Source organism: Hylobates moloch, unplaced genomic scaffold, assembly GCF_009828535.3.
Source record: "Hylobates moloch isolate HMO894 unplaced genomic scaffold, HMol_V3 SCAFFOLD_15, whole genome shotgun sequence".
Taxonomy (NCBI): domain Eukaryota; kingdom Metazoa; phylum Chordata; class Mammalia; order Primates; family Hylobatidae; genus Hylobates; species Hylobates moloch.
This window is the reverse complement of record NW_026652290.1, coordinates 71,174,615-71,198,157: the sequence shown is the minus strand read 5'-3', so window position 1 is coordinate 71,198,157 and position 23,543 is coordinate 71,174,615. Positions and strand designations below refer to the sequence as shown.

The 23,543-nt window shown below is 40.3% G+C and overlaps 2 protein-coding genes across 10 annotated transcripts in view; one reads left to right on the top strand and one right to left on the bottom strand.

Annotated features, from left to right (window-relative positions):
- ASB3 (ankyrin repeat and SOCS box containing 3) overlaps positions 1–23,543 on the bottom strand; it is a 125,041-nt gene that overhangs the window by 89,543 nt on the left and 11,955 nt on the right. For 3 of the 9 annotated variants that reach the window (XM_058428439.1, XM_058428443.1, XM_058428438.1), the window contains exons 2-3: positions 22,372–22,557; positions 11,669–11,877 (exon numbers count right to left, since the gene is read on the bottom strand). The exons of 2 other annotated variants lie outside the window; for them this stretch is intronic. In XM_058428439.1, the coding sequence (XP_058284422.1) occupies positions 11,669–11,864 (196 nt within the window). In that variant the 5' untranslated portion in view covers positions 11,865–11,877; positions 22,372–22,557. Of the gene's footprint in view, positions 1–11,652; positions 11,878–14,368; positions 14,388–22,371; positions 22,558–23,543 lie in introns of those variants that run through there. 4 more of the 9 variants (XM_032177006.2, XM_058428440.1, XM_058428437.1 and 1 more) reach the window with 3 other exon arrangements.
- CHAC2 (ChaC glutathione specific gamma-glutamylcyclotransferase 2) lies at positions 14,071–21,187 on the top strand. The gene is made up of 3 exons (XM_032177011.2): positions 14,071–14,278; positions 18,144–18,179; positions 20,385–21,187. Exons 1-3 carry the CDS (start codon positions 14,144–14,146, stop codon positions 20,766–20,768), a joined length of 555 nt encoding a protein of 184 aa, XP_032032902.1. The 5' UTR covers positions 14,071–14,143; the 3' UTR covers positions 20,769–21,187.

The window sequence follows — 23,543 nt, the reverse complement described above, 5'->3', positions numbered from 1 at the left end:
GGCTCACTGCAACCTCCACCTCTCAGGTTCAAGCGATTCTCCTGCTTCAGCCTCCTGAGTAGCTGGGATTACAGGCGCACCACCACACCTGGGTAATTTTTTGTATTTTTTTAGTAGAGACGTGTTTTTGCCATGTTGGCCAGGCTGGTCTCAAACTCCTGGCCTCAGGTGATCCGCCTGACTCGGCCTCCCAAAGTGCTGAGATTACAGGCGTGAGCCACCATGCCTGGACTTAGATCTTGGTTTTCGATATCATTCTCCCATAAAAGAAACCAGCACTCTTATGAAAATGGCTGATTCTAAGGCTGAGGTGGGAAACATACAAAGAGTCTGGAGCATACTGTAGGTCCAAAAGGTAAAACGTGCTCAAAAAAACAAACAATGGGGGCATGCAAAAGAGACAACAGGAGCCACTCTGAAAGGGCATCCTATGACCAAAACAATATGAGCAACAAAATAAATTACATTGTATTAAATTGTAACCTAAAGTACAGGTATAAAATAAGTAACAATGAGTTCGTGCAGATATAAATGACTAAATATATAAATTAATGGAAGAGAAGAGATAAATCTCCCATGTCGAAGAATTTCAAATAATTTATGTAAAGACTACTCCATCAAGGAAGTAGAGTTTAATTCCCACTTCTTGAGTGCAAGCCACCCTTAATGACTTGCATACACACTCATCTTGGGAATAGGAAATAAAATCTCCTGTGATTATCTATGAAGTAAAGAAAATTAAAAGGCACTTCTCACACAGGTGAGAAATACTGAAGTCAATTTACTATTAACTTGAGATCTCGAAATATTTTAACTATAGAAAAAAAGATATTAAGCTAACTTTAAAATCACTGGACCAGGAAGATAACATTTGAAGTTGGATTTAGGCTGCAACTTTGACTCTGCTAGAAATAATATGGGTTACACTTCGGGCCAATTACTTAAACCTCTCTGAGGCTCAGGTTCCATAACAGTGAAACGAGGATAAATTAGCTGGACCAACTCTCAATAGGGTTCAATAGAATTAGGTATATAGTCTGAATTTTTGTAAAATACAAATGCAGATAGATTTGCAATTTAAGTACTGTCAAAGGTGTTACAAATTTGGTAAAGTCTCCAAAGCATCATTTTAAGAAAATTTTCAGTACCCACTATAAATTAGTTTTGAAAGTTCCGAAGAACTTTCCTTAAACTGATACATGAGTTTTAGCAAAGGGATCTTACCTACCTTGTACTGGACCATCAACCGCCACCTTCTCACTCTCTTCCCTTCTCTACAGGAGGGCTTCTTGAAAAAGAAATGGCTCATCCTATTCACTGTTTTTAATGCTTTAATTTCTCTTTACCCTCAAAGGAAGGCAAAGTGGCTTCTCCTTCTCATCTACTTACTGAAACTTTAAATGGTATGGGTATTAAAGACATTCTTAACGGACAAACACAATGAGTACTTCAGGTCTTTCACAACTTGTGAGTTCTTTCCTGGGAATACTTGGAGAATTAGAGCCACCTCAGTTGAACCAATGCCAGCCACTGACGCCTGTGTAGCAATGACAAGAGTTGGCCCAAACACTGCCAATGAAACCACACCCTATGTTTGCTGACATAAAGTGTCTTTTTACTTATGAATAATAAACTTGTCTATTACTTCTTATAAAAGTGGTAGTGATGGGTGGTAGACCGTTATTTTTGTTTTCTGCAAACTCTAACAGGTAAAGTAAAACCACAAGGTTTTCAGTAGAGGAGATAGGTTAAGTATTAAGACCAGAGTATTTCTCAACAGCTGAGCCAGAATTTGATGACAAATTTACTATGTGCCAATCACAAGTGTAATGTCAAGATTATATCGCCACACCATTTACACAATTTATATTATCTTACTATGTTTTATTTAGGTATTATAAGAAAAGGTTAGATATAAAATAATTTCCACAATACAAGGAATTTTATTATGTGCAAACTTCTGAGATAACCCTCAGGAGAGACTTCATAATGCACAAAGATGCATGGAAGAAGTCAGTGAAGAGGAAGAGGTTGAAAGGCATTACAAAGAAAGTAGACACCGTAAGAAAAGTGACGACAAAATACCCGAAACACATACAATACCGAAGGATTAATATCCAGAATACATAAAGAGCTCTTTAAAGATAAGGCAAGGCCTAATGCAGTGGCTCATGCCTGTAATCCCAGCACTTTGGGAGGCCAAGGAAGGATTATCACTTGAGGCCAGGAGTTTCGAGACCAACTTGGACAACAGAGTAAGACCCCCCATCTTTACAAAATATAGAAAACTAAAAAATTAGCCTGATGTGATGGCATATGTCTGTGGTCCCAGTTATTCCAGAGACTGAGATGGGAGGATCATTTAAGCCTAAGAGTTGGAGGCTGCAATGAGCCATGATCACACCACTGTACTCCAGCTTGAGCAACAGAGTAAGACCCCATCTCTTTAAAAAATTTTTTTAATTAAAAAAATAAAAATAAGGTAAGTCTAGAACTTCCAAATGGAAATCCTGCCTGTCTAATGACATCATTCTAATAGTAGAATCCAGCAATCTCTGAAGAGACCTATCATTCAGATTTACATTTACTTGAGCTACTATATTCCCTTTCTTTGCTTAAGCTAGCTTGAACTAGGATTCTTTCGCTCGGTACTGAAAGGATCCTGATTAACGTAGCACACAATTTAGCGGTATCTATCAATATTTTAACTTGGCATGGTGATGGTTAATTTTACATGTCAACTTGACTGGGTTAAGGCATGCCCACATAGCTGCTAAAACATTTCTGGGTGTATCCATGAAGATGTTTCAGGAAGACATTACCATCTGAATGGTAATGTTTATTCAGCAGACTGAATAAACAAGACCCACCCTCACCAATGTGGGCGGGCATCATGTAATCCTTTAAGGACCTAAAAGAAAAAAAAGGCGGGCAACCCCCTTTGGGTCTCCTCCCATTGTGTGGGAACCCTGTTTTCACTCTATTAAATCTTGCAACTGCACACTCTCTGGTCCATGTTTGTTCCAGTTCGAACTGAGCTTTCGCTCACCATCCACCACTGCTGATCGCCATCGTTGCAGACCCGCCGTTGACTTCCACCCCTCCGATCTGACAGGGTGTCCACTGCATTTCTGATCCAGTGAGGCGGCGCCCATTGCTGCTCCCAGTCAGGCTACAGGCTCACCATTGTTCCTGCACAGGCTAAGTGCCTGGAGTTCATCCTAATCGAGCTGAACAGAGCTGTAACACTCACTGCATGGTCCAAGATTCCATTCCTTGGAATCCGTGAGGCCAAGAACCTGAGGTCAGAGAACAAGAGGCTTGCCACCATCTTGGAAGCAGCCTACCACCATCTTGGGAGCTCTAAGAACAAGGACCCCCCGGTAACATTTTGTGACCACGAAGGGACCTCCAAAGCGGTGAGTAATATTGGACCACTTTCGCCTGTTATTCTGTTCTATCCTTCCTTAGAATTGGAGCAAAATACTGGGCACCTGTCAGCCAGTTAAAAATGATTAGTGTGGCCGCAAGACTTAAGACTCAGGTGTGAGGCTATCTGGGAAAGGGCTTTCTAACAACCCCCAACCCTTCTGGGTTGGGAGCGTTGGTCTGCCTGGAACCAGCTTCTGCTTTCAATTTTCCTGGGGAGGCAGAGGGCCAACTAGAGGCAGAAAGCTGTCGTCCTGAACTCCTGGCGTTAGCCGGTTGAGATCCTAGCACAGCCGAAGTCTCTACTCAACAGTCACCCATGCATGCACCCCTACCTTTCCTTCTGACCCATACCTCCTGGGTCCCGACCACAACTTTCTTGAAAGTGTAGCCCAAAATTCTCCTTACTTCTGAATCTACTTCCTCCAATCCCTGCCTCCTAGGTACTAATGGTTCATACTTCATTTCCTCTCCCAAGTATTAGAGCAAGTTGTATCTCCAAAGGGATCTAAGGAAACCCTATGCTGTGTCCTTAGGCATCTAGGCTATGAACGCACAGAATCTTGTCCCTGGTGTCCCAGTTTAGATATACAGCTCTTGACATGGGCAGTTATGTGAGACCCATTCCCCACCACCCTTGCCAGGGCCCCAAGTTTGTAAATGGCTAGGAGGATTGCTCTCCCATTGTGTAAGATGCTCTCCTCTCCTGATTTCTACCCAGCTTACCCCTCTGCAATACAATCTCCAAGCCTTGGCTCCTTGGCCAGGGCCTTGAAACTCATGACCCAGTACTTTAACAACTGGAACTGGGTCTATGACAACATAATAGATCAGGATGAAAGCAAATTAAGTAAGTCAAGGAGAGAAGAGACAGAGAGAGAGAGACAAGAGAGAAAAGAGAGGAAGAGAGAGAAAAAGACAGATAGAAGTAGTAAAGAAAAAATAGTGTGCCCTATTCCTTTAAAAGCCAGGGTAAATTTAAAACCTATAATTGATAATTGAAGGTCTTCTCTGTGACCCTATAACACTCCAATACTACCTTGTTGTCAGTGTAAACAAGGGCATAGCCTGAAAACACTGAGACCACTGACAACCCATAGCCTTCCTATCAAAAATCCTTAACCCAGTAACCCACAGAAAAAGGCACATAGGATAAACAGGATCCATCTCTCATATTTCGTACCCGCAAGGACTTAATCCGGGGCAACAAACAGTTTAAGATCGATAATTAGGGCATATTCCTACAAGGGAAAGAAGGACAAAGGCCCTAGTGGGCAAAAACTCTATCTCGATCCTAACTCAAAAGGTTACCTACACCCTCTCCGAAAAAAATTTGCGTAAGAATTGTTGTTTATGGGAATGCATCTTGATGGGGCAGCTGGGTTGTTATGAAATACTCAGGAACCCAGCCCAGCTCTAGAACTCACCCTTGAGCGCAAAGGCAATGTTAGGCATGCTGGTAAAGGACTACTAGAATCCAGCAGCCCAGACCCCTTTCTTTGTGGTCATGAAAGGCGGGAAAAGGGGTGCAGGACTGCTACATTGGTGAGCGTAACTAATCCGATAAGCAGAGGTCCATGGGTAGTTACACACCCTGGAAAGGAATAAGCACTAGGACCACAGAGGACACTCTAGGGCTAATGCTCATCGGAAAACGACTAGAGGTGCTGGCATCCCTATGTTCTTTTTTCAGATGGAAGACATTCCCCCCAAGGCAAAAACGCCCCTAAGATGTATTCTGGAGAATTCGGCCCAGAGTGTATGTACCTTTTTCCCTGTCAGACTTGAAGCAAATTAAAATAGACCTAGGTAAATTCTCAGATAACCCTGATGGCTATATTGATGTTTTACAACGGTTAGAACAATGCTTTGATCTGACATAGAGAGATACAATGTTACTGCCAGATCAGACACTAACCACAAAAGAGAGAAGTGCCGCCATAACTGCAGCCCGAGAGTTTGGCAATCTCTGGTATCTCAGTCAGGTCAATGATAGGATGACAATAGAGGAAAGAGAACAATTCCCCACAGGCCAGCAGGCAGTTCCCAGCGTACACCCTCATTGGGACGCAGAATCAGAACATGGAGATTGGTGCCGCAGACATTTGCTAACTTGCGTGCTAGAAGGCTAAAAAAAACTAGGAAGAAGACTATGAATTATTCAATGATGTCCACTACAACACAGGGAAAGGGAGAAAAATCCTACGGCCTTTCTGGAGAGACTAAGGGAAGCATTGAGAAAGCATACCTCTCTGTCGCCTGACTCTATTGAAGGCCAACTAATCCTAAAGGATAAGTTTATCTCTCAGTCAGCTGCAGACATCAGAACAAAACTTCAAAAGTCCGCCTTAGGCCCGCAGCAAAACTTAGAAACGCTATTGAACTTGGCAACCTCGGTTTTTTGTAATAGAGATCAGGAGGAGCAGGCAGAATGGGATAAACGGGATAAGAAAAAGGCCACCGCTTTAGTCATGGCCTTCAGGCAAATGGACTTTGAAGGCTCTGGAACAGGGAAAGCCTGGGCAAATTGAATGCCTAATAGGGATTGCTTCCAGTATGGTTTACAAGGACATTTTTAAAAAGATTGTCTGAATAGAAATAAGCCGCCCCCTCATCCATGCCCCTTATGTCAAGGGAATCACTGGAAGGTCCACTGCCCCAGGGGACGAAGGTCCTGTGAGTCAGAAGCCACTAGCCAGATGATCCAGCAGCAGGACTGAGGGTGCCCAGGGCAAGCGCCAGCCCATGCCATCACCCTCACAGAGCCCCGGGTACGCTTGACCATTGAGGGCCAGGAAGTTAACTGTCACCTGGACACTGGCGCGGCTGTCTCAGTCCTACTCTCCTGTCCCGGACAACTGTCCTCCAGATCTGTCACTATCCGAGGGGATCCTAGGACAGGCAGTCACTATATACTTCTCCAAGCCACTAAGTTGTGACTGGCGAACTTTACTCTTTTCACATGCGTTTCTAATTATGCCTGAAAGCCCCGCTCCTTTGTTAGGGAGAGACATCCTAGGAAAAGCAGGGGCCGTTATACACTAGAATTAGGAGAAGGAAAAAGCGTAAATATATACACAGACTCTAGGTATGCTTACCTAGCTCTCCATGCCCATGCAACAATATGGAGAGAAAGGGAATTCCTAACTTCTGAGGGAACACCTATCAAACATCAGGAAGACATTAGGAGATTATTTTTGGCTGTACAGAAACCTAAAGAGGTGGCAGTTTTACACTGCTGGGGTCATCAGAAAGAAAAGAAAAGAAGTGGAAGGAAACCGCCAAGCGGATATTGAAGCCAAAAGAGTTGCAAGGTAGGACCTTCCATTAGAAATGCTTACAGAAGGACCCCTAGTATGGGGTAATCCCCTCCAGGAAACCAAGGCCCAGTACTCAGCAGAAGAAATAGAATGGGGAACCTCAAGAGGACATAGCTTCCTCCCCTCAGGATGGCTAGCCACTGAAGAAGGAAAAATACTTTTGCCTGCAGCTAACCAATGGAAATTACTTAAAACCCTTCACTAGACCCTTGACTTAGGCATTGATAGCACCCATCAGATGGCCAAATCATTATTTACTGGACCAGGCCTTTTCAAAACTATCAAGCAGATAGTCAGGGCCTGTGAAGTATGCCGAAGAAATAATCCCTGGCACTTCAGGCCTACATTTCAATCCCTGTATCTTTAACCTTCTTGTTAAGTTTGTCTCTTCCAGAATCAAAGCTGTAAAACTACAAATCGTTCTTCAAATGGAACCCCAGATGCAGTCCATGACTAAGATCTACTGCGGACCCCTGGAACAGCCTGCTAGCCCATGCTCCGATGTTAATGACATCGAAGGCACTCCTCCTGAGGAAATCTCAACTGCACGACCCCTATGATGCCCCAATACAGGAGGAAGCACTTAAGAGCAGTCGTCGGCCAACCTCCCCAAAAGCACTTGGGTTTTACTGTTGAGAGGGGGTACTGAGAGACAGGACTAGCTGGATTTCCTAGGCCGACTAAGAATTCCTAAGCTGGGAAAGGTGACCACACCTACCTTTAAACACGGGGCTTGTAACTCAGCTCACACCTGACCAATCAGGTAGTAAAGAGGGCTCACTAAAATATAAATTAGGCTACAGCACGAGGTAAAGAAATAGTCAAATCATATATCGCCTGAGAGCACAGAGGGAGGGACAATGATCAGGATATAAACTCAGGCATTTGAGCAGGGAGCGGCAACCCCCTTTGGGTCCCCTCCTGTTGTATGGGGGCTCTGTTTTCACTCTATTAATCTTGCAAATGAAAAAAAAAAAAAAAGGCAGAGGGAGAATTCATTCTCTCTTGAGCTAGGACATGCATCTTCTCCTGCCCTTGGATACTGGGGATCCTGATCCTCAGGCCTTCAAACTCCAGGACTTATACCAGTGGCTTCCCACACCCCAGTTCTCAGTCCTTTGGCCTCAAACTGAGAGTTACACTATCACTTCCCCTGGTTCTCAGGCCTTCAGACTCAGGCTGAGTTACACCACCAGCTTCCCTGGTTCTCCATCTTACAGAGAGCATATCATGGGACTTCTCAGCTCCCATAATTACATTAGCCAATTCCCATAGTAAATCCCCTCTTGTCTATCTATATATATTCTATTGGTTCTATTTCTCCAGAAAACTCTAACTTATCAAACAGTAATTGCACTTCTAAAACCCCATACTACAGAAATGCTTAACCATGTGGACAAAGATATACACAAAAGGATGTTCACTGAATCACTAGTTTTAACAGCAAAACTTTAGGAAACAAACAAAATGTCTATCAATAGGAGAATGGTTACATAAATTACATTACATCTCTACCATGAAATACGACGCAAAAGTGTTTTCACTCAAGAGAGCGGAAGAGTGACTTGGTCTGTTGTATTTTAAAATACAACAGACCTCTAATATATTGAGGGTGGCCTGTCATAGGATGGAGAGGGAGCAATGGCAGATAGAGAAGATCGGTTAAGATGCTATTATAGCAACGCAGACAAGAGATGTGGCTCTGACAAAGGTGTTAATAGTAGTGAGAAGTGATCTGACTGTGTGTGTGTGTGTGTGTGTATACATACACACAAATATAGACATACACATACACAAATTTGCTGACTGACTAGTGAGAAATATGAGAAAAAGGAATTAATGATGGCCCAGTTTCTGGCCTGAGCTGGAACAACAGAATATTTCTATCTAACAGATGAAAAAACTAAACCTCTTAGAGGTTAAAAAACCTGTCCAAAGTCACACCAATAAAATGGTAGAGTCACTAGAATCCAGGTCCTTCTGACCGTAACTCTTAATCACTATGCTACAGTGATTTGTTTGTCTAAGGAACTTCAGCATCTGTTACTGTGCCCAGTATTAGTGCATATTTTCTCATTTAACATGAACTAATTAAAAATACTATGAGCTAGATCATTTATTAGCCAAATAACAGTACTTTTTAGCTATATGCTTAATAATTATAAGATTTTTAAGTGACTTTTAGTCAGCAAATGACTTACTATTGAATGGCATTAATTGCCAGTGAAGATCATTACTGCCCTCCAGGACGACAAGCTTCATAAAATCTCAACACCCATTACACCCAACCTCCAATACAGGAGAGAAGACAAGTAAATTTGTTATCTGTGCTAATATGTTAAACAGAAAACTAAAATGAGATACATAAGAAATACAAAAATACATATGCATATTAAACTTCTATGTAATCTACACCACACTTGAATGCTCTTCTCCAACTTGAGTCAGAAGACCATGTATGGTACTCAGAATGGATTCCAAATCTAAATTGAAGACACAGTAAAGCAAAACTCTTCTAACCATTTTAGATATTTCCATTTTATTTGTGTAGGCCTACATACCTTCTTATTTTGGTGCACTAATTATCTTTTAGGAATCTCTGACAGTGTATTAATATTAGATAAACCTCAGGGAGGTAGGAAAATTATATAATAAAAGACAGCAGGTGTGGTGCATCACACCTGTAATCCCAGCACTTTGGGAAGCCAAGGCAGGAGGATCACTTGAGCCAAGGGTTTGAGACCAGCCTTGGCAACAAAGTGAGACAGTTAGCCAGGCACTGGTGGTGTGCACCTGTAGTCCCAGCTACTTGGGAGGCTGAGGCAGGAGAACCGCTTGAATCTGGGAGGTGGAGGTGGCAGTGAGCTGAGATCGCACCACTGCACTCCTACCTGGGCGACAGAGCAAAACTCTGTCTCAGAAAAAAAGGAAATACAGTTGGGCCTCTGTATGCATGGGTTTTGCACCTGCAGATTCAACCAACTGGGATGAAAGATAATTGCATTTGTGGGATGTGGAACCCACAGATACAGACAATTGACTTTTTGTATGTGTGTACAGGACATTTTCCTATCTTCAGGATAGACTGCAGCACTTGAGGAGCATCCATGAATTTTGGTGTCCGTGGACATTTTGGAACCAACTCCCTGTAGATACGGCAGGGCAACTGTAGAGATGAATTTAACAGCCAGTTCAAATGCCTTTAGTCAAAAGCATGCCCAAGTTTACTCAGCAGATGAAAAAAAATCTGTAACATAAACTACGCTATTCCGATATGAAGAAGAGATGTAACAGTATATTGGAAACGAGTTTTTTGCCTAAAAAAGGGTATTCAAACTCATGTCTTTGTTACTACAAATAGTTTGGGAACTCAAGCTTTATAGTTAACTTCAAACAGATTCTGAAAACATATCTTAAGCATTTGAAATTAGAGGAATAACATCTGTTTTTCCAGTATCTTCAAACACTCAACTATAATAGTCACTAGACACTTGAACACGTGATTTTAAAAACAATCATGACAAATTTCCTGCATTATGATTTACGGAGTTTAGCCTTACCATCTCTTACCTGTTAAGACAAAAAAAAGAAAAAAACAAAACAACAACAAAAAAAACATCTACCACTACCAAAAACAAGATTATTTCCTTTCCCGTCCAGCAGGTAACAAATTAGTAGTTCTGATGGGCTATGGACCCAGAAGTCTACATTTTAAGGACCTATACCTGGTGATGATAAGTATGCAGAGAAAAGGGTCTGAATTTCCATGATCAATGAAATGAAATTGGTTCTGAGTGTTACAATGCAGAGTATTATAGTCAATCTCAGTTTAACTGAATGCTATAAATTCATTCAATTAAATGTCAGAAGCATGGTATGAGAGAAAAAAAAAGGGATTTAGAATCAGAGAAATGGGTTCAAATCAAATACCCTAGTTTATTATGTAACCTTTTACAAGTCAACTTCTCTGAGCCTTGGTCTTTTCACCAATAAAATGAGGATAATACTGCCTCTAACACCACTTTTATAAATATTAAAGAAGATAAATTGAGCATGTGGCACAATGACTATTACAAAGCAATGCTCAGTCACCATCTGTTTTCTTCCTACCCCCTCTCTACTAAATGTCAGAATCTCGCCTTTAGTCAATGCCCTTCACTCAGTAGTGTGCTGGATAACTTTTAATAACTAGCTGTCCAGGGGGAAGAAAGCCCAGTTTATAGCACTGGTTTGTAGCACTGGCTTATTTCTGTGGTGTAAATACTCCTACCATGGCTGATCCCAAGCATGAAGTCACTGAATGTAGAGATGTGAAGAGATGTGCAGTAGCACACAATTTTTCTCTATCCCATCTGTTTTATTATCTCTACTTTGTTTTATTTTCTTCATAACACTTTTACCTTTTTAAATTATCTTGTTTAATTGTTTAGATATTTGTCATCTGTTTCCCCTGACAAGAAAAAGCATCAGGAAGGCAGGCATCTTGTCTCATGCTAAGTAGTTGTAAAGATTCCCAAAAGTATTAAAAAGTGTTTAAAAAGAAAAAGACTAATTCAATCAAAACACATCCTCAATTTCAGTACAATTGCTCTTTCTGTTTGGTAAAGGAAGAAAGAATAAACATGACCAGTAACTACCACATGCTTAAATTCAAACAGCAGACTACTTCTCCCATATCACCTAGCTCAGTCAATAAAAAGAGACCAGACAGAGGCACTTCCATATAAGATGTCTAACTAGAATATCATACTGATTGAATCCAAGGCAGGCAATCTTACTATCCTTAATAAACAAATTCAGGCAGTTATGACTATAGAAAGGGAAACAAATACTACTGTTAATAAGTTATATATTATACTTTTTTATGTTTTATTAATCCAGCTTGTAGGCAAAGCCTCCATACCTTGAATTTACTTTACCTGCATTAATTAACATCTGCAAACATTCTACAGAGTTGTGATAAGCTGCTTCATGAATTGGCATCCATCCCCTGTTATCAGCAACATCGACACTTCGGCCCTTTTTGAGCAGTTTCCTTAAGACTTTAACATTGCCTTCCCTGGCAGCAAGTCCAACTGTAGAGCACGTGTCCACGTAAGCCTCTGTAAAATCCATTTGTTTGACCAGTCTACAAAACAAGGTAGAAGGATAATACTATAGTCAATAAAACAACACTTCACTCCTAGAGGTCAGCAGATCACGGTGGGCCTGTCTAGTATCTCTCACATGACTGACGAAGAAGGGCCCACAATACAGAAAGTGACTGCCATGACACAGTCTCTGCTGCTGCCTAAACCAGGAAGTCTCTCTGTTTGGCAGATTAGAATTCCTTGTGGAATGTTCCTACTAAAAACATGAAGGGACTTTTAAGTGTTCTATCTTTCCTCCTCTGGAAATGTTTGAGGAGTAAGCTTCTGCTCCTGTTCACACCCCACCACAACACACTCTTTGGTGCTCCATTGATAAGAGCACCTCTGCTTAATCCCCAGTGTACACTACACTATGCAGAGACAGCCATTCAACTACCAGCAATGCTCAGCCTCAATATATAGCCCTCTATAGGAAACAACTAAACCCAAAGAGGCCAGAAAAGCAGTGAAAGATAGGTGTCATTCTAGTCTTCCTGCACCTGCTGGTCCTTTCCAGAAGAGGTTAAACACTCAGGTTCTCTATGCTTGACCAAATAGACCCACTGACTGAGCATACTGAAACCAACAGAGAACACCATAAAGAGATGAGCCTGGTTTTCCTACATAGCCCAGAAAGTTCTTAACAGAGTTCTTGCTCACATCATCATCTCCCTCCAATGCTCACTTCAAGTTCCCCTCCACTCAGAGTCCAGTATAGCTCTCATGTGACTCTCTCAAAGACACAATTTCTTGTTAGTGACTCTATGAAGCAGTTTGGATATGGAATACATATTTGATTACAAAACTACTGTTAATTTTCTTAGATGTGATAACGGCATCACCGTTATTAGGAGAATGTCCTTATTCTTTTTTTTTTAGGGAACTTGTTCTAGGATGAATGTCCTTATTCTTATAAGACACGTGTAGAGTATGTGGCAGTAAAATGTCATAACACATGCAACTTCAAATGTTTCCATTTAAAAGTATAAATAAAGTAAAAAGGAAGTAAAGCAACTGTGCAAAATGGTAATTATTGGATCTAGATGAAAGGTATTGGTCATTACACTCTTTTTATCTGAGTTTTCTGTATATTCAAAATTTTTCAAAAAAGAAGGGTTAGTAACCAAGTCAGGCAATTTGAAACTACAACTTAGAGAAAATAGGAAAAGACTTGGTTTTTTTGTTTGTTTGGTAGCAGCTTCCTGCTGATTTCTTTATAAGAAAACAAATAATACCCCTTGAATCTGAGTGTTTTAGCATTCAAGACCATAGTATAAAAATCTTCAAGAAAGAACAATCACTTGGTAAGGCTTCTGTTTTCACACACACAGAGACACAGCCACGATAGTTGAAGCGAATTTCCTAAACAATATTTTGCAGCAAGAGCTCAAATGAGCAGATCTTCAAAAATTTTAGGATCCCTGACCCCTTGGAGAAACTTATGAAAGCTGTAGTTTCCCCCTAGAAAAGTGTACACCTCAAATTTTGTACACAAATTCAGGTTCCCCAGCTCGTTTCCAAATGGCCTTTACAGGGGCCCCAAGTTAAGAACATTTGCCTGCTCTTTTCTGAACAAGCCACTGATAATACTAAAGATGAATAAACTTGTGTAAAATTTAAATATATAAATAATTCCCATTGAAATGACAGCTACTCTTTCACAGGCGTAAACTTCTATTGTAAACTTTCTGCTTTTATTTGAAAGGCAAAAGACTTTTTTTTTCAGGACATAAAATCGAATATGGATTACATTCCTCCGGCTGCTGTTATATAGGCAAAAATCTAATTTCCAAAGCAGAACAAAACGTGTTTCTAGGTGCTGCCTGCGGTGCTGGTACACCGCCTCCGTATCTGGACACGAGTGACGACTCCAGCTCTTTTCTCCTTCCTCGCCCCCGTTAGAAATAAGCCCGGTTCCAATTTCAGAGCCAAATAGCTCCAAAAAGCATTGTGGGTATTGTAGTTTTCTGCACACGCGCACTAAAGGTAGGTTAGGGTGATTTACGGAGCCTGCAAAAGAATCCATTCCTTACTACACCGAAGGTCAATGTCTCTTGACACCCTAATCAAGGAAATAAAATAAAGCTGACTGAGATCCGCTCGGGAAACCTTTCTGGATCTAAACTCCCAGGGGGCTTTGCGCCCCAAGTGGCCATCGCGCCTGCGCCCCGCGCAGCCGGTTACTCGCTTACCGGAGGCTTCAGTCCCCGGCGGCGCGGCGACAGCTAGGGTTCACGGCCGCTGTGGCAGAGGAGCCGCGAAAAGATGTGGGTTTTTGGTTACGGGTCCCTGATCTGGAAGGTGGATTTCCCCTATCAGGACAAGCTGGTCGGATACATCACAAACTACAGCAGGCGCTTCTGGCAGGGCAGCACGGACCACCGCGGGGTCCCTGGCAAGGTGAGGTGCCGGTCAGCTCCCCACACTTACTGCCCCCGGACCCCTGCTCCCCAACTCCACACACAGCACCCACACCCTAGGGAACCACACCTTAGTGCTTCATGGGGGCCAAGCACGTGGCTTGGGGTAACACTTATTTCTGTAGATTTTCCCTGCCACCTGCCCGCCATCTCTAACCCGGCCCGGGCACTCCTTCCGAAGCTGCTTAAGATGCCAGCGGTTAGTTTCTAGAGACGGCGAGAAGCGCGGGCACAGGCGCACGAGCTCGCACCAGGCTGAGTGCGGAGATGGGGACTCCATTTCTCCGCAACCTCTGCCAAAAAAAAAAAATCCCACTGGCGGGAAGATGAATGTTCATGTCACCACAGAGTTCAAATGGTAAAATTAAGTTGCAAATTCAGCTTTTTAGCAATTAAATTTGTTGGCATTTCTGCATTCTAGCCGACTTTCATGGGCTTGCGATTAAACGTGCATGTTACTTCTAGGATTTCTTTACATCTTTCAAAAGTTTTATTTTCTGACACCTAGGATTGCAGAACGAGTTTCCAAAATTTTCGCTGGTTATTAAGGAACTCACTTTGGTTTTCAGGTACTAGTGAAGTTAAATGAAGTTCTGGTTATATGAGTAACACAGTACCAAACTCATTACTATATCCAGCATGATTTTAATGTCACTTTCTTGATGGTTCTCATAATGTGAAATGTAAGTTCATTGATCCACTTTTCAGTCAGTCATACAAAGACATTAATCTCAATATAGGTATAGAGAATTAGCAGCAGCTCACTGCTTATGCAAATCAGCTTTGTACTGGCTACAAAACAACTAATCCATAAAGAAAACTAAGATTGAGGTAACTAATAATTTGGAAATTGGTCAATGGAAAGGGGAAAAGGTCAAGGCTCTAAAGTAGTTTGCACCTGCTCATAAGAGAGACATGGGATTAAAATCACGAAAAGAACCTGAGTTAGAAACCATTCTATCTCAACTAGAGTTGGTCATTTAAGAACTTGGCTTTTAAGTAGACTATACTGGCCTATTGGGACACAATGACCTGAAAAGGGGCAAATGGCTTAGGGTAAATGCACATTTATAGATGAACAGAAATGTCATGGCCAAAGTATCTCCAAGAATGTTCTAAAACAATATTCAAGACATTAAAGAACTAAGCTAAATTAAATGGCTTCTGAGTTGTCAGTTTTGGCTGGGCCCGGTAGCTCATGCCTCTGATCTCAACACTTTGGAAGTTTGAGCCAGGACTGCTAGAGGCCACGAGTTTGAGAGTTGTCAGTTTTGATATGAATATTTAAAATTGCCATTCCGAAAAGAAAACCTTTAGCCCAGGCTCCAATTATAATGACCAAGTATTAAATATTTATGTATGTGGCTATAACAACATACTTTACTACTCTAGTCTTGACCAAAATGTACAGTGTGTTACAAAACACATTGAGATATGTATGCTGTCAGAATACACTGATGATTAGAAATTGCCTAGTCAACACAACAGTCCGTGATTCTTTAAAAGGAGAAAGGGGATGGCCAGGCGTGGTGGTTCCCGCCTATAATCCCAGCACTTTAGGAGGCCTAGGCGGGTGGATCACCTGAGGTCGGGAATTCAACACCATGACCAACATGGAGAAACCCCATCTCTACTAAAAATACAAAATTAGCCGGGCATGGTGGCGCACGCTGGTAGAGTCCTAGCTACTCTGGAGGCTGAGGCAGGAGAATCGCTTGTACCCGGGAGGCAGAGGTTGCGGTGAGCCGAGATTGCGCCACTGCACTCCAGCCTGAGCAACAGGAGTGAAACTCCGTCTCAAAAAAAAAAAAAAGGGCTAAAAAAAGGTGTCTTTCTGAGCACCTAAGACTCAGAATTCTAACTGCACTTAATACCATACATCTTAGCCCATATCTTAGCTCTATTTATTTCACATGTTAGTTTGCATTCTAGAATGACAATATAAGCTACTGGAACCAAGAATCAAGATTTCATCATCTCCACAGCACACAGTACGTATTCATAAATAACTTCTAATTCACTTTGAAATTGAAAATAATATGGCATTATCTACTTGACCCTCACCAATATATATATCCTCACTGTAGCATTATCTTAAAAAGAAAACAAGTCAGAAATCTAAATGTCCAAGAACACAGGAATGTTTATAGTTCATCAATGACACAATATTATGCAACTATTAAAATGAGAAGACTAACAGGAAAATTAAATGAGAAATCATAATCCAAAATCCCATGTGTTCCATGATTACGAATTATCTATACTAACAGATAAAGACTAGAAGGAAATAGCAACAAAGATGACACAAATGCCTGATTTAGGCTCGCTATGTGCCAGACATTGGGCATACAAGTAGGTAAAATTGTGGCTTATGACTCAACATTCCCATGAATGATATTAAGGTATCAGTACACACACAGCCTTTGGTACTCTGTGGACGAAGTTTACTTAAAAAAAAAAAAAAAGCTTGCAGGCACTGATAGGTGTCACCTTTGTGCCTTAAATTATGGAACATTCCAAGTCTGGACTTTCTCTAAGGCTTTCCATTTATAAACAAAGACTGTTTTATCAGTCTTTGAAATGGGAGAACAAATAAAACTTGTTTTGGCTTCATAATATATCATTTCAACCTCAAGTTGAATAGTAAAAAGTGAAGCTTTCCATAAAATTGTTAACTGACCTGTGTTAAAACCAAAATGGGAAAATAAAATTGCCTAGAACACAGGTGGTCTGATTGTCCCATACAAGAACTACACGAATAGGTCAGTTCTAATGCTGACCCTTCAACAGGGCAAAGTAAAGTTCATTTATGAATGTAAAAGGAATGCCTACCTTGAAGCACCATTACCATATACAGAAAGGTAAGAACACTTCATAACTCAGAAGTGTAAATCACTCATTCTCTCGCACTTAAAACCTCTTAATATCCCCTGGTAACAGTGGTTCTTAAAGTATGAGCCCCAAAACAATTTCTGAAATCAGCGGGAAAGTTGTTACAAATGCAAATTCTTAGACAGCTCCAGACCTACAGAATCAAAAACTCGGGAGGTGTGGCCTAACAATGTGTTTGTCAAGCCCTCTAGGTCATTTTGATCCACTAAATTTGAAAGTCACTTCCCTATATATAGGAAAGCACCCCTTATGTCATATGTTTTTTTCCCTAATAAAACTATAGGCCGGGCGCGGTGGCTCACGCCTGTAATCCCAGCACTTTGGGAGGCCGAGGCGGGTGGATTACCTAAGGTCAGGAGTTCGATACCAGCCTGGCCAACATGGTGAAACCCCTGTCTCTACTAAAAATACAAAAATTAGCTGGGCGTGGTGGTGGGCACCTCTAATCCCAACTACTCAGGAGGCTAAGGTGAGAGAATCACTTGAACCCGAGAGTTGGAGGTTGCAGTGAGCCAAGATCGCACCACTGCACTCCAGCCTGGGCTTGTTGAACAAAACTCTGTCTCAAAAAATAAAAATAAATAAATAAAACTATAACATTCTTTTTTCCTAAGGGAAAAACCAGAATATTTATAATTACTGCTTCCATTTGCCTTTCATTTTAGATGACCTTTAGTTACTGGTATGTTTTCCAATATATCCATGTAAAGTGAACATAATATACCTAATACGTATAAATTGATGGAAATCTTTTAGAAAGGCCAACATAGTCTCTAGATAAGGTAGGTTCTCTTAATTCATTTTAGCTTTAACATAAAAAAACTATGCTTAAGAAATAGTGCTTATGAGCAAATATAGTTCAAATATTCCATGTCAAAAATGTTGCTAATGCTCAGCTACTTAGTGAACTTTATTAATTCAGAAAAAAAATTTTTTTACCTTTTTTAAAACAGCCTGGAAGAGTTGTGACTCTTGTTGAAGATCCTGCGGTATGGTATAAATATTCTTTTTTGTATAATTTTAATTTTATAAAATGTTGCAATGTTTCTGTTTCAATTTGATTAACAATCATCACAGATAATTTGAACTACCCTAAATTTAGAATTCTTCTCTGTATTTGTGGGGTTTTTTTGTGTTTGTGAAAAATGAGGCCAATAAGAAAAGTTAGAACAGAGTGCAAGGTAGACAACAATGTACAGACAAATGGCACGTCGTTTTCGTTTTTGTGGGGTTTTTTTTTTGAGACAGAGTCTAGCTCTGTCGCCCAGGCTGAAGTGCAATGGCGCGATCTCGGCTCACTGCAAGCTCCGCCTCCCGGGTTCACGCCATTCTCCTGCCTCAGCCTCCTGAGTAGCTGGGACTACAAGCGCCCGCCACCACGCCCGGCTAATTTTTTGTATTTTTAGTAGAGACGGGGTTTCACCGTGTTAGCCAGGATGGTCTCGATCTCCTGACCTCGTGATCCGCCCGCCTTGGCCTCCCAAAGTGCTGGGATTACAGGCATGAGCCACCATGCCCGGCTGTGGGGTTTTTTTAAAAACAAGTTTATTAACTAAGAATTTTGTGGTCCCCTTTGACATTAATAGAAATACCCGCCCCCGACAGCCAGACTACCACCGAGAATTAAATGGAACCCCTAAAAGCTCTCTTCACTTTTGCTACCAGTCTCATTTTCAGCAGAAATCTAAGTGAGGAATTCTTATTTTCTTTATTGCTTAATTGTATCAATAGCACCTGTGTGTTTTGTTTTGTATTTTTGTTTTTAAGTTCAGGAGTACATGTGCAGGATGTGCAAGTTTGTTACATAGGTAAACATGTGTCATGGGGGTTTGTTGTACAGATTATTTCATCACCCAGGTATTAATATTAAGCCTAGTATCGATTAGTTATTTTTCTAGATCCTCTCCCTCCTCCCACCCTCCACCCTCCCGTAGACCTCAGTAGCACCTGTGATTTTAAAACTGGTTTGGAGCACCAGAAAGTTTTATTTAACCAACAATCCTCAGTTTCTTAAATATTTTCAATCATTTTATTGGGGTACAGATTCAGAATTTTATATTGTGAAATTAAATGTTTAACTTTGGAAAGGACTTTAATAAACAAAAATCAAGCAGTTAGTAATGGTAGATAAACAATGGTGTGGATTAGGAAATGCTTTCATAACTGATACTATGAAAAGCATTTATAAAAAAGAGCTTCAATTTGGTAACTAATAACTCCTAATTAAACAGTTAATAAACAAATGGCACTTTGTTTCTAGAATTTTTTAATGAGCAAGTGAAAGGCTCATATTTTTCATTTCAGTCCCGTTATTAAAGAAAAAGACCAAATTAAAAAAAAAATTTTTTTAAGATAAAATATCTTGCTGTGCCTATGCTACAAAGAAATTATTCACAATGGAGATTTTAAAGTGCTTATTTCCTTTATTGTTTAGTATGTTCTTCTGTGCACTTTAAGTGAAGAAAAACTGTATTGACTTTTATTTATTTTTTATTTTTTTGAGACAGTCTCACTCTATCACCCAGGCTAGAGTTCAGTGGCATGATCTCGGCTCACTGCCACCTCTGCCACCCGGGTTCAAGCAATCCTCCTGCCTCAGCCTCCCGAGTAGCTGGGATTACAAGTGCCTGCCACCGTGCCTGACTAATTTTTGTATTTTTAGTAAAGACAGGGTTTCACCATCTTGGCCAGGCTGGTCTTCCACTCCTGACCTCGTGATCCATTCACCTCGGCCTCCCAAAGTGCTGGTATTACAGGCATGAGCCACCGCTCCTGGCCCACTTTTAAAAATATACAAGATACAGGCAGGCATGGTGGCTCACGCCTGTAATTCCAGCACACTGGGAGGCCGAGGCAGGTGGATCAGTTGAGGTCAGGAGTTTGAGACCAGCCTGGCCAACATGACAAAACCCCTTCTCTACTAAAAATACAAAAATCAGCTGGGCATGGTGGTGCATTCCTGTAATCCCAGTCACTCGAGAGGCTGAGGCAGGAGAATAGCTTGAACCCGGGAGGCTGAGGTTGCAGTGGGCCAAGATCGTGCCACTGCACTGCAGCCTGGGCAACAGATAAGACTTCATCTCAAAAACAAACAGAAAAGAATATATGAGATACTCTCTTAGATCACAACCTATCTTCACCTATTTTAATTAGCCTTATAAATACCAGTGTGTATTCTTTTCATTTTTCAACAGGGATGTGTATGGGGTGTTGCTTACAGATTGCCAGTAGGAAAGGAAGAAGAAGTAAAAGCATACCTTGACTTCAGAGAGAAAGGAGGCTACAGAACCACAACAGTCATTTTTTACCCAAAAGATCTCACAACAAAACCATTCAATGTATTGCTATATATTGGAACATGTGATAATCCTAATTATCTTGGTCCTGCACCTCTGGAAGACATTGCTGAACAAATTTTTAATGCAGCTGGTCCAAGTGGAAGAAATACAGAATATCTTTTTGAACTTGCAAATTCTATTAGGAACCTTGTGCCAGAAGAAGCAGATGAGCATCTTTTCGCTTTGGAAAAATTAGTAAAGGAACGTTTAGAAGGGAAACAGAACCTCAGTTGCATATAAAGAACTAATCATTGACTTTTCTAAACAAGCAGAGCTTTTAGTCTTCAGAGAATTATTTCAGTGCACAATGACAATATGATTTGGAAATACGTTTACTTAAAGATCTTATTTTTAATGTAGTGAGGATATTATCTAAATTTATATTTTAACTGGAAATGTCCTGAAACACATATATTCAAAAGACTAGGATACAGTGAAAGAAAAATTCAAATTTTAATAACACAGATTTCCTAACTTTATGTTATTGAACACTTACTCTCTAGAAGTGAGTTCTTTAGAAAAATAGTGAAGGACTCAGTACAGTCTTGTTTTTATCAGAGTGACAATAATCCTGTTTCATATCCTAATACTATTTTGAAGTTCTAAAGAATTAAACCAAAATTCCAATAAATATAAGGTTATGCCTTCAATATATTCCTATACAATTCTGTAACCATGGTTTAAAATACACAAGCTTAAAATAACATGATTAGAAATACACAATAATATGAACAGTATTTCAGCCTTAATTGTGAATTTCCTTGTTATTCAGGTATTAAATGAAACCCTTTCAGTTTTAAGCCAAAAATTGGCATTTTTTAAATACAAAAATTTCCTTGGAATTATAATGTACTGTACCTCTTCTTTTTTTAAATAAAGGCATTTTACTATATGGAAAATAACTCACTAAAGCATAAATTACATTATACAAATCATGATCACTAATGATGTAGTCTGTCATTCACTTTGTATTAATCTTATACCAAAACTAAAAATATGGGCTGATACTACAAATTAATGGCACATATAATGAAAATTTAGTTTTTAAAACAGCTTTTGGAATTGTCTCTCTGTCACTCTCTCGATTTATATGTGTGTGTGTGTGTGTGCGTGTGTGTGTGTGTAATTTTTTTTTTTCTTTGCAGCCTGCGTCTGGCCATCTCACAGGCTGGAAACTGTAACCTCTGGCAGAGGCCAAGAACAGGCATCTCCTGGAATTATAATTTTGTTTTGTTTTTTGAGACGGAGTATCGCTCTGTTGCCTAGGCTGGAGTGCAGTGGTGCCAACCTCAGCTCACTGCAGCCTTCACCTCCCAGGTTCAAGGAATTCTCCTGCCTCAGCCTCCCAGGTAGCTGGGATTACAGGCATGTGCCACCACGCCCGGCTAATTTTTGTATTTTTAGTAGAGATAGGGTTTCATCATGTTGGCCAAGCTGGTCTCAAACTCCTGACATCAGGTGATCCACCAGCCTCAGCCTCCCAAAGTGCTAGGATTACAGGTGTGAGCTACCGCGCCCGGCCTATAATTTTTTATTTGTATAAATTTATGGGTTACAAGTGCCATTTTGTTACATGCATAGATTGTATTTTTTAAGAAGTGGCATTACCTGATTATTTGTACATAACTTTTTCTTTATCTTGTCACCTAAAGAAGAGTATCAGTTGGGTGTATGCTGCTACTCAACTAGGAAACAAGTTATTAACTCACACAGAATTAACTTTGATTCATACTATTCAGGTTATTCCTGATTATAGGTTATTTCTTTCTCAATAGGGCATATAATCTCTCTAGAATCTTCCCCCATAAAAAGTTCAGTATAAAACTAAATGTAATATACTTACTAAAAGCTCCTTAAACCCAGGCATGACGACTAATTAGTACAGAAGTTTTTCACATAAAGCTGTCCTACATGTCCTTTTCATGTTTTCCTATTTATTAACATCTTAGTAATTTACTCAGCTACATAACTACTTTAAATATCTTCCAACATTTTAAATATTAGTTTTCCAGAAGGCATTTCACTTGTCCTGTAAAACAGAAAGGGTGATAAATTTATTAATGAATATCTCATAAGGATGTGCTACGCACTTTACATATCGAGGCATACGTCCTCATTTTCTGGATAATTCCTCTAGCTTGTTTCCATTGTAACTTGCACTCAGTTACGCATCTAACAAATGGCTAAAATCCAGCTTGCTCTGACTTTGGAGCCCAGGATTCTTCCATAACATGTTTTTAAAAACCCCTATGAACTTAATTTTTCTTACTACCCGGCTTGTTTTTTCAGAAGGTAAACAAGATTAATGATTAATTTCATGTGTATAAATAGTATGTAACTGGTTACATAAAGATGTTCGAGTTAATTTTGACAGATGTATATATATTCTCACAAATATAATGAGCCTATCCAAGATTGACATGCTCAGAATCATGTTAGTCAATGCAGAGATCTAGTTTTTCATTTTACAAAGTCCAAAGGAGTGTGTGACTCCCCAAAGTCATTAACACTTAATAACTAGCTTACAAAGTATCAAGAGGGAGGGATTACTTTGGGATCCCCATTTATACATCTTTCTAGGTTTTCCATTAGAAGTTAAACTAGAAGATTTGTGAATATACACGTGATATACCATCATCATTTACAGGGAGATCGTGTTCTAACAGCCCAGGGAAGGGATATTCATTTTCGTTAGGATGGAGAGAAACCTGACGGAAACGGCAAAGTTAAATTCTAATATCAGAAGCTAAGGTTTGGAGCCTCCAAGCTAGGAAGATACAGAACTCTGGTGCCAAATTACTTACATATTTTCGTTTTCTTAGCAAAGCTCAAGTCTCTCTTTACAGCTCTCAGATCTCACTTTCAAAACATTTTCTCTCCTGCCCTAATTACATACAACACAAAACTCAGATTCTCATTCCTCACAGTAGAAATACTAGGTAGGTGTTCAGTTTTAGAAATTCAAGAAAAGTGTAAGTGTGAACCCTACATTTAGAAAAGAAACTAAAATTTCCT

Coding starts and splice junctions, on each gene's coding strand:
- CHAC2 (XM_032177011.2), top strand. CDS start 14,144: ATGTGGGTTTTTGGTTACGGGTCCCTGATCTGGAAGGTGGATTTCCCC. Junction 14,279..18,143: donor ACCGCGGGGTCCCTGGCAAG/GTGAGGTGCCGG, acceptor TTTTTAAAACAG/CCTGGAAGAGTTGTGACTCT. Junction 18,180..20,384: donor CTCTTGTTGAAGATCCTGCG/GTATGGTATAAA, acceptor ATTTTTCAACAG/GGATGTGTATGGGGTGTTGC.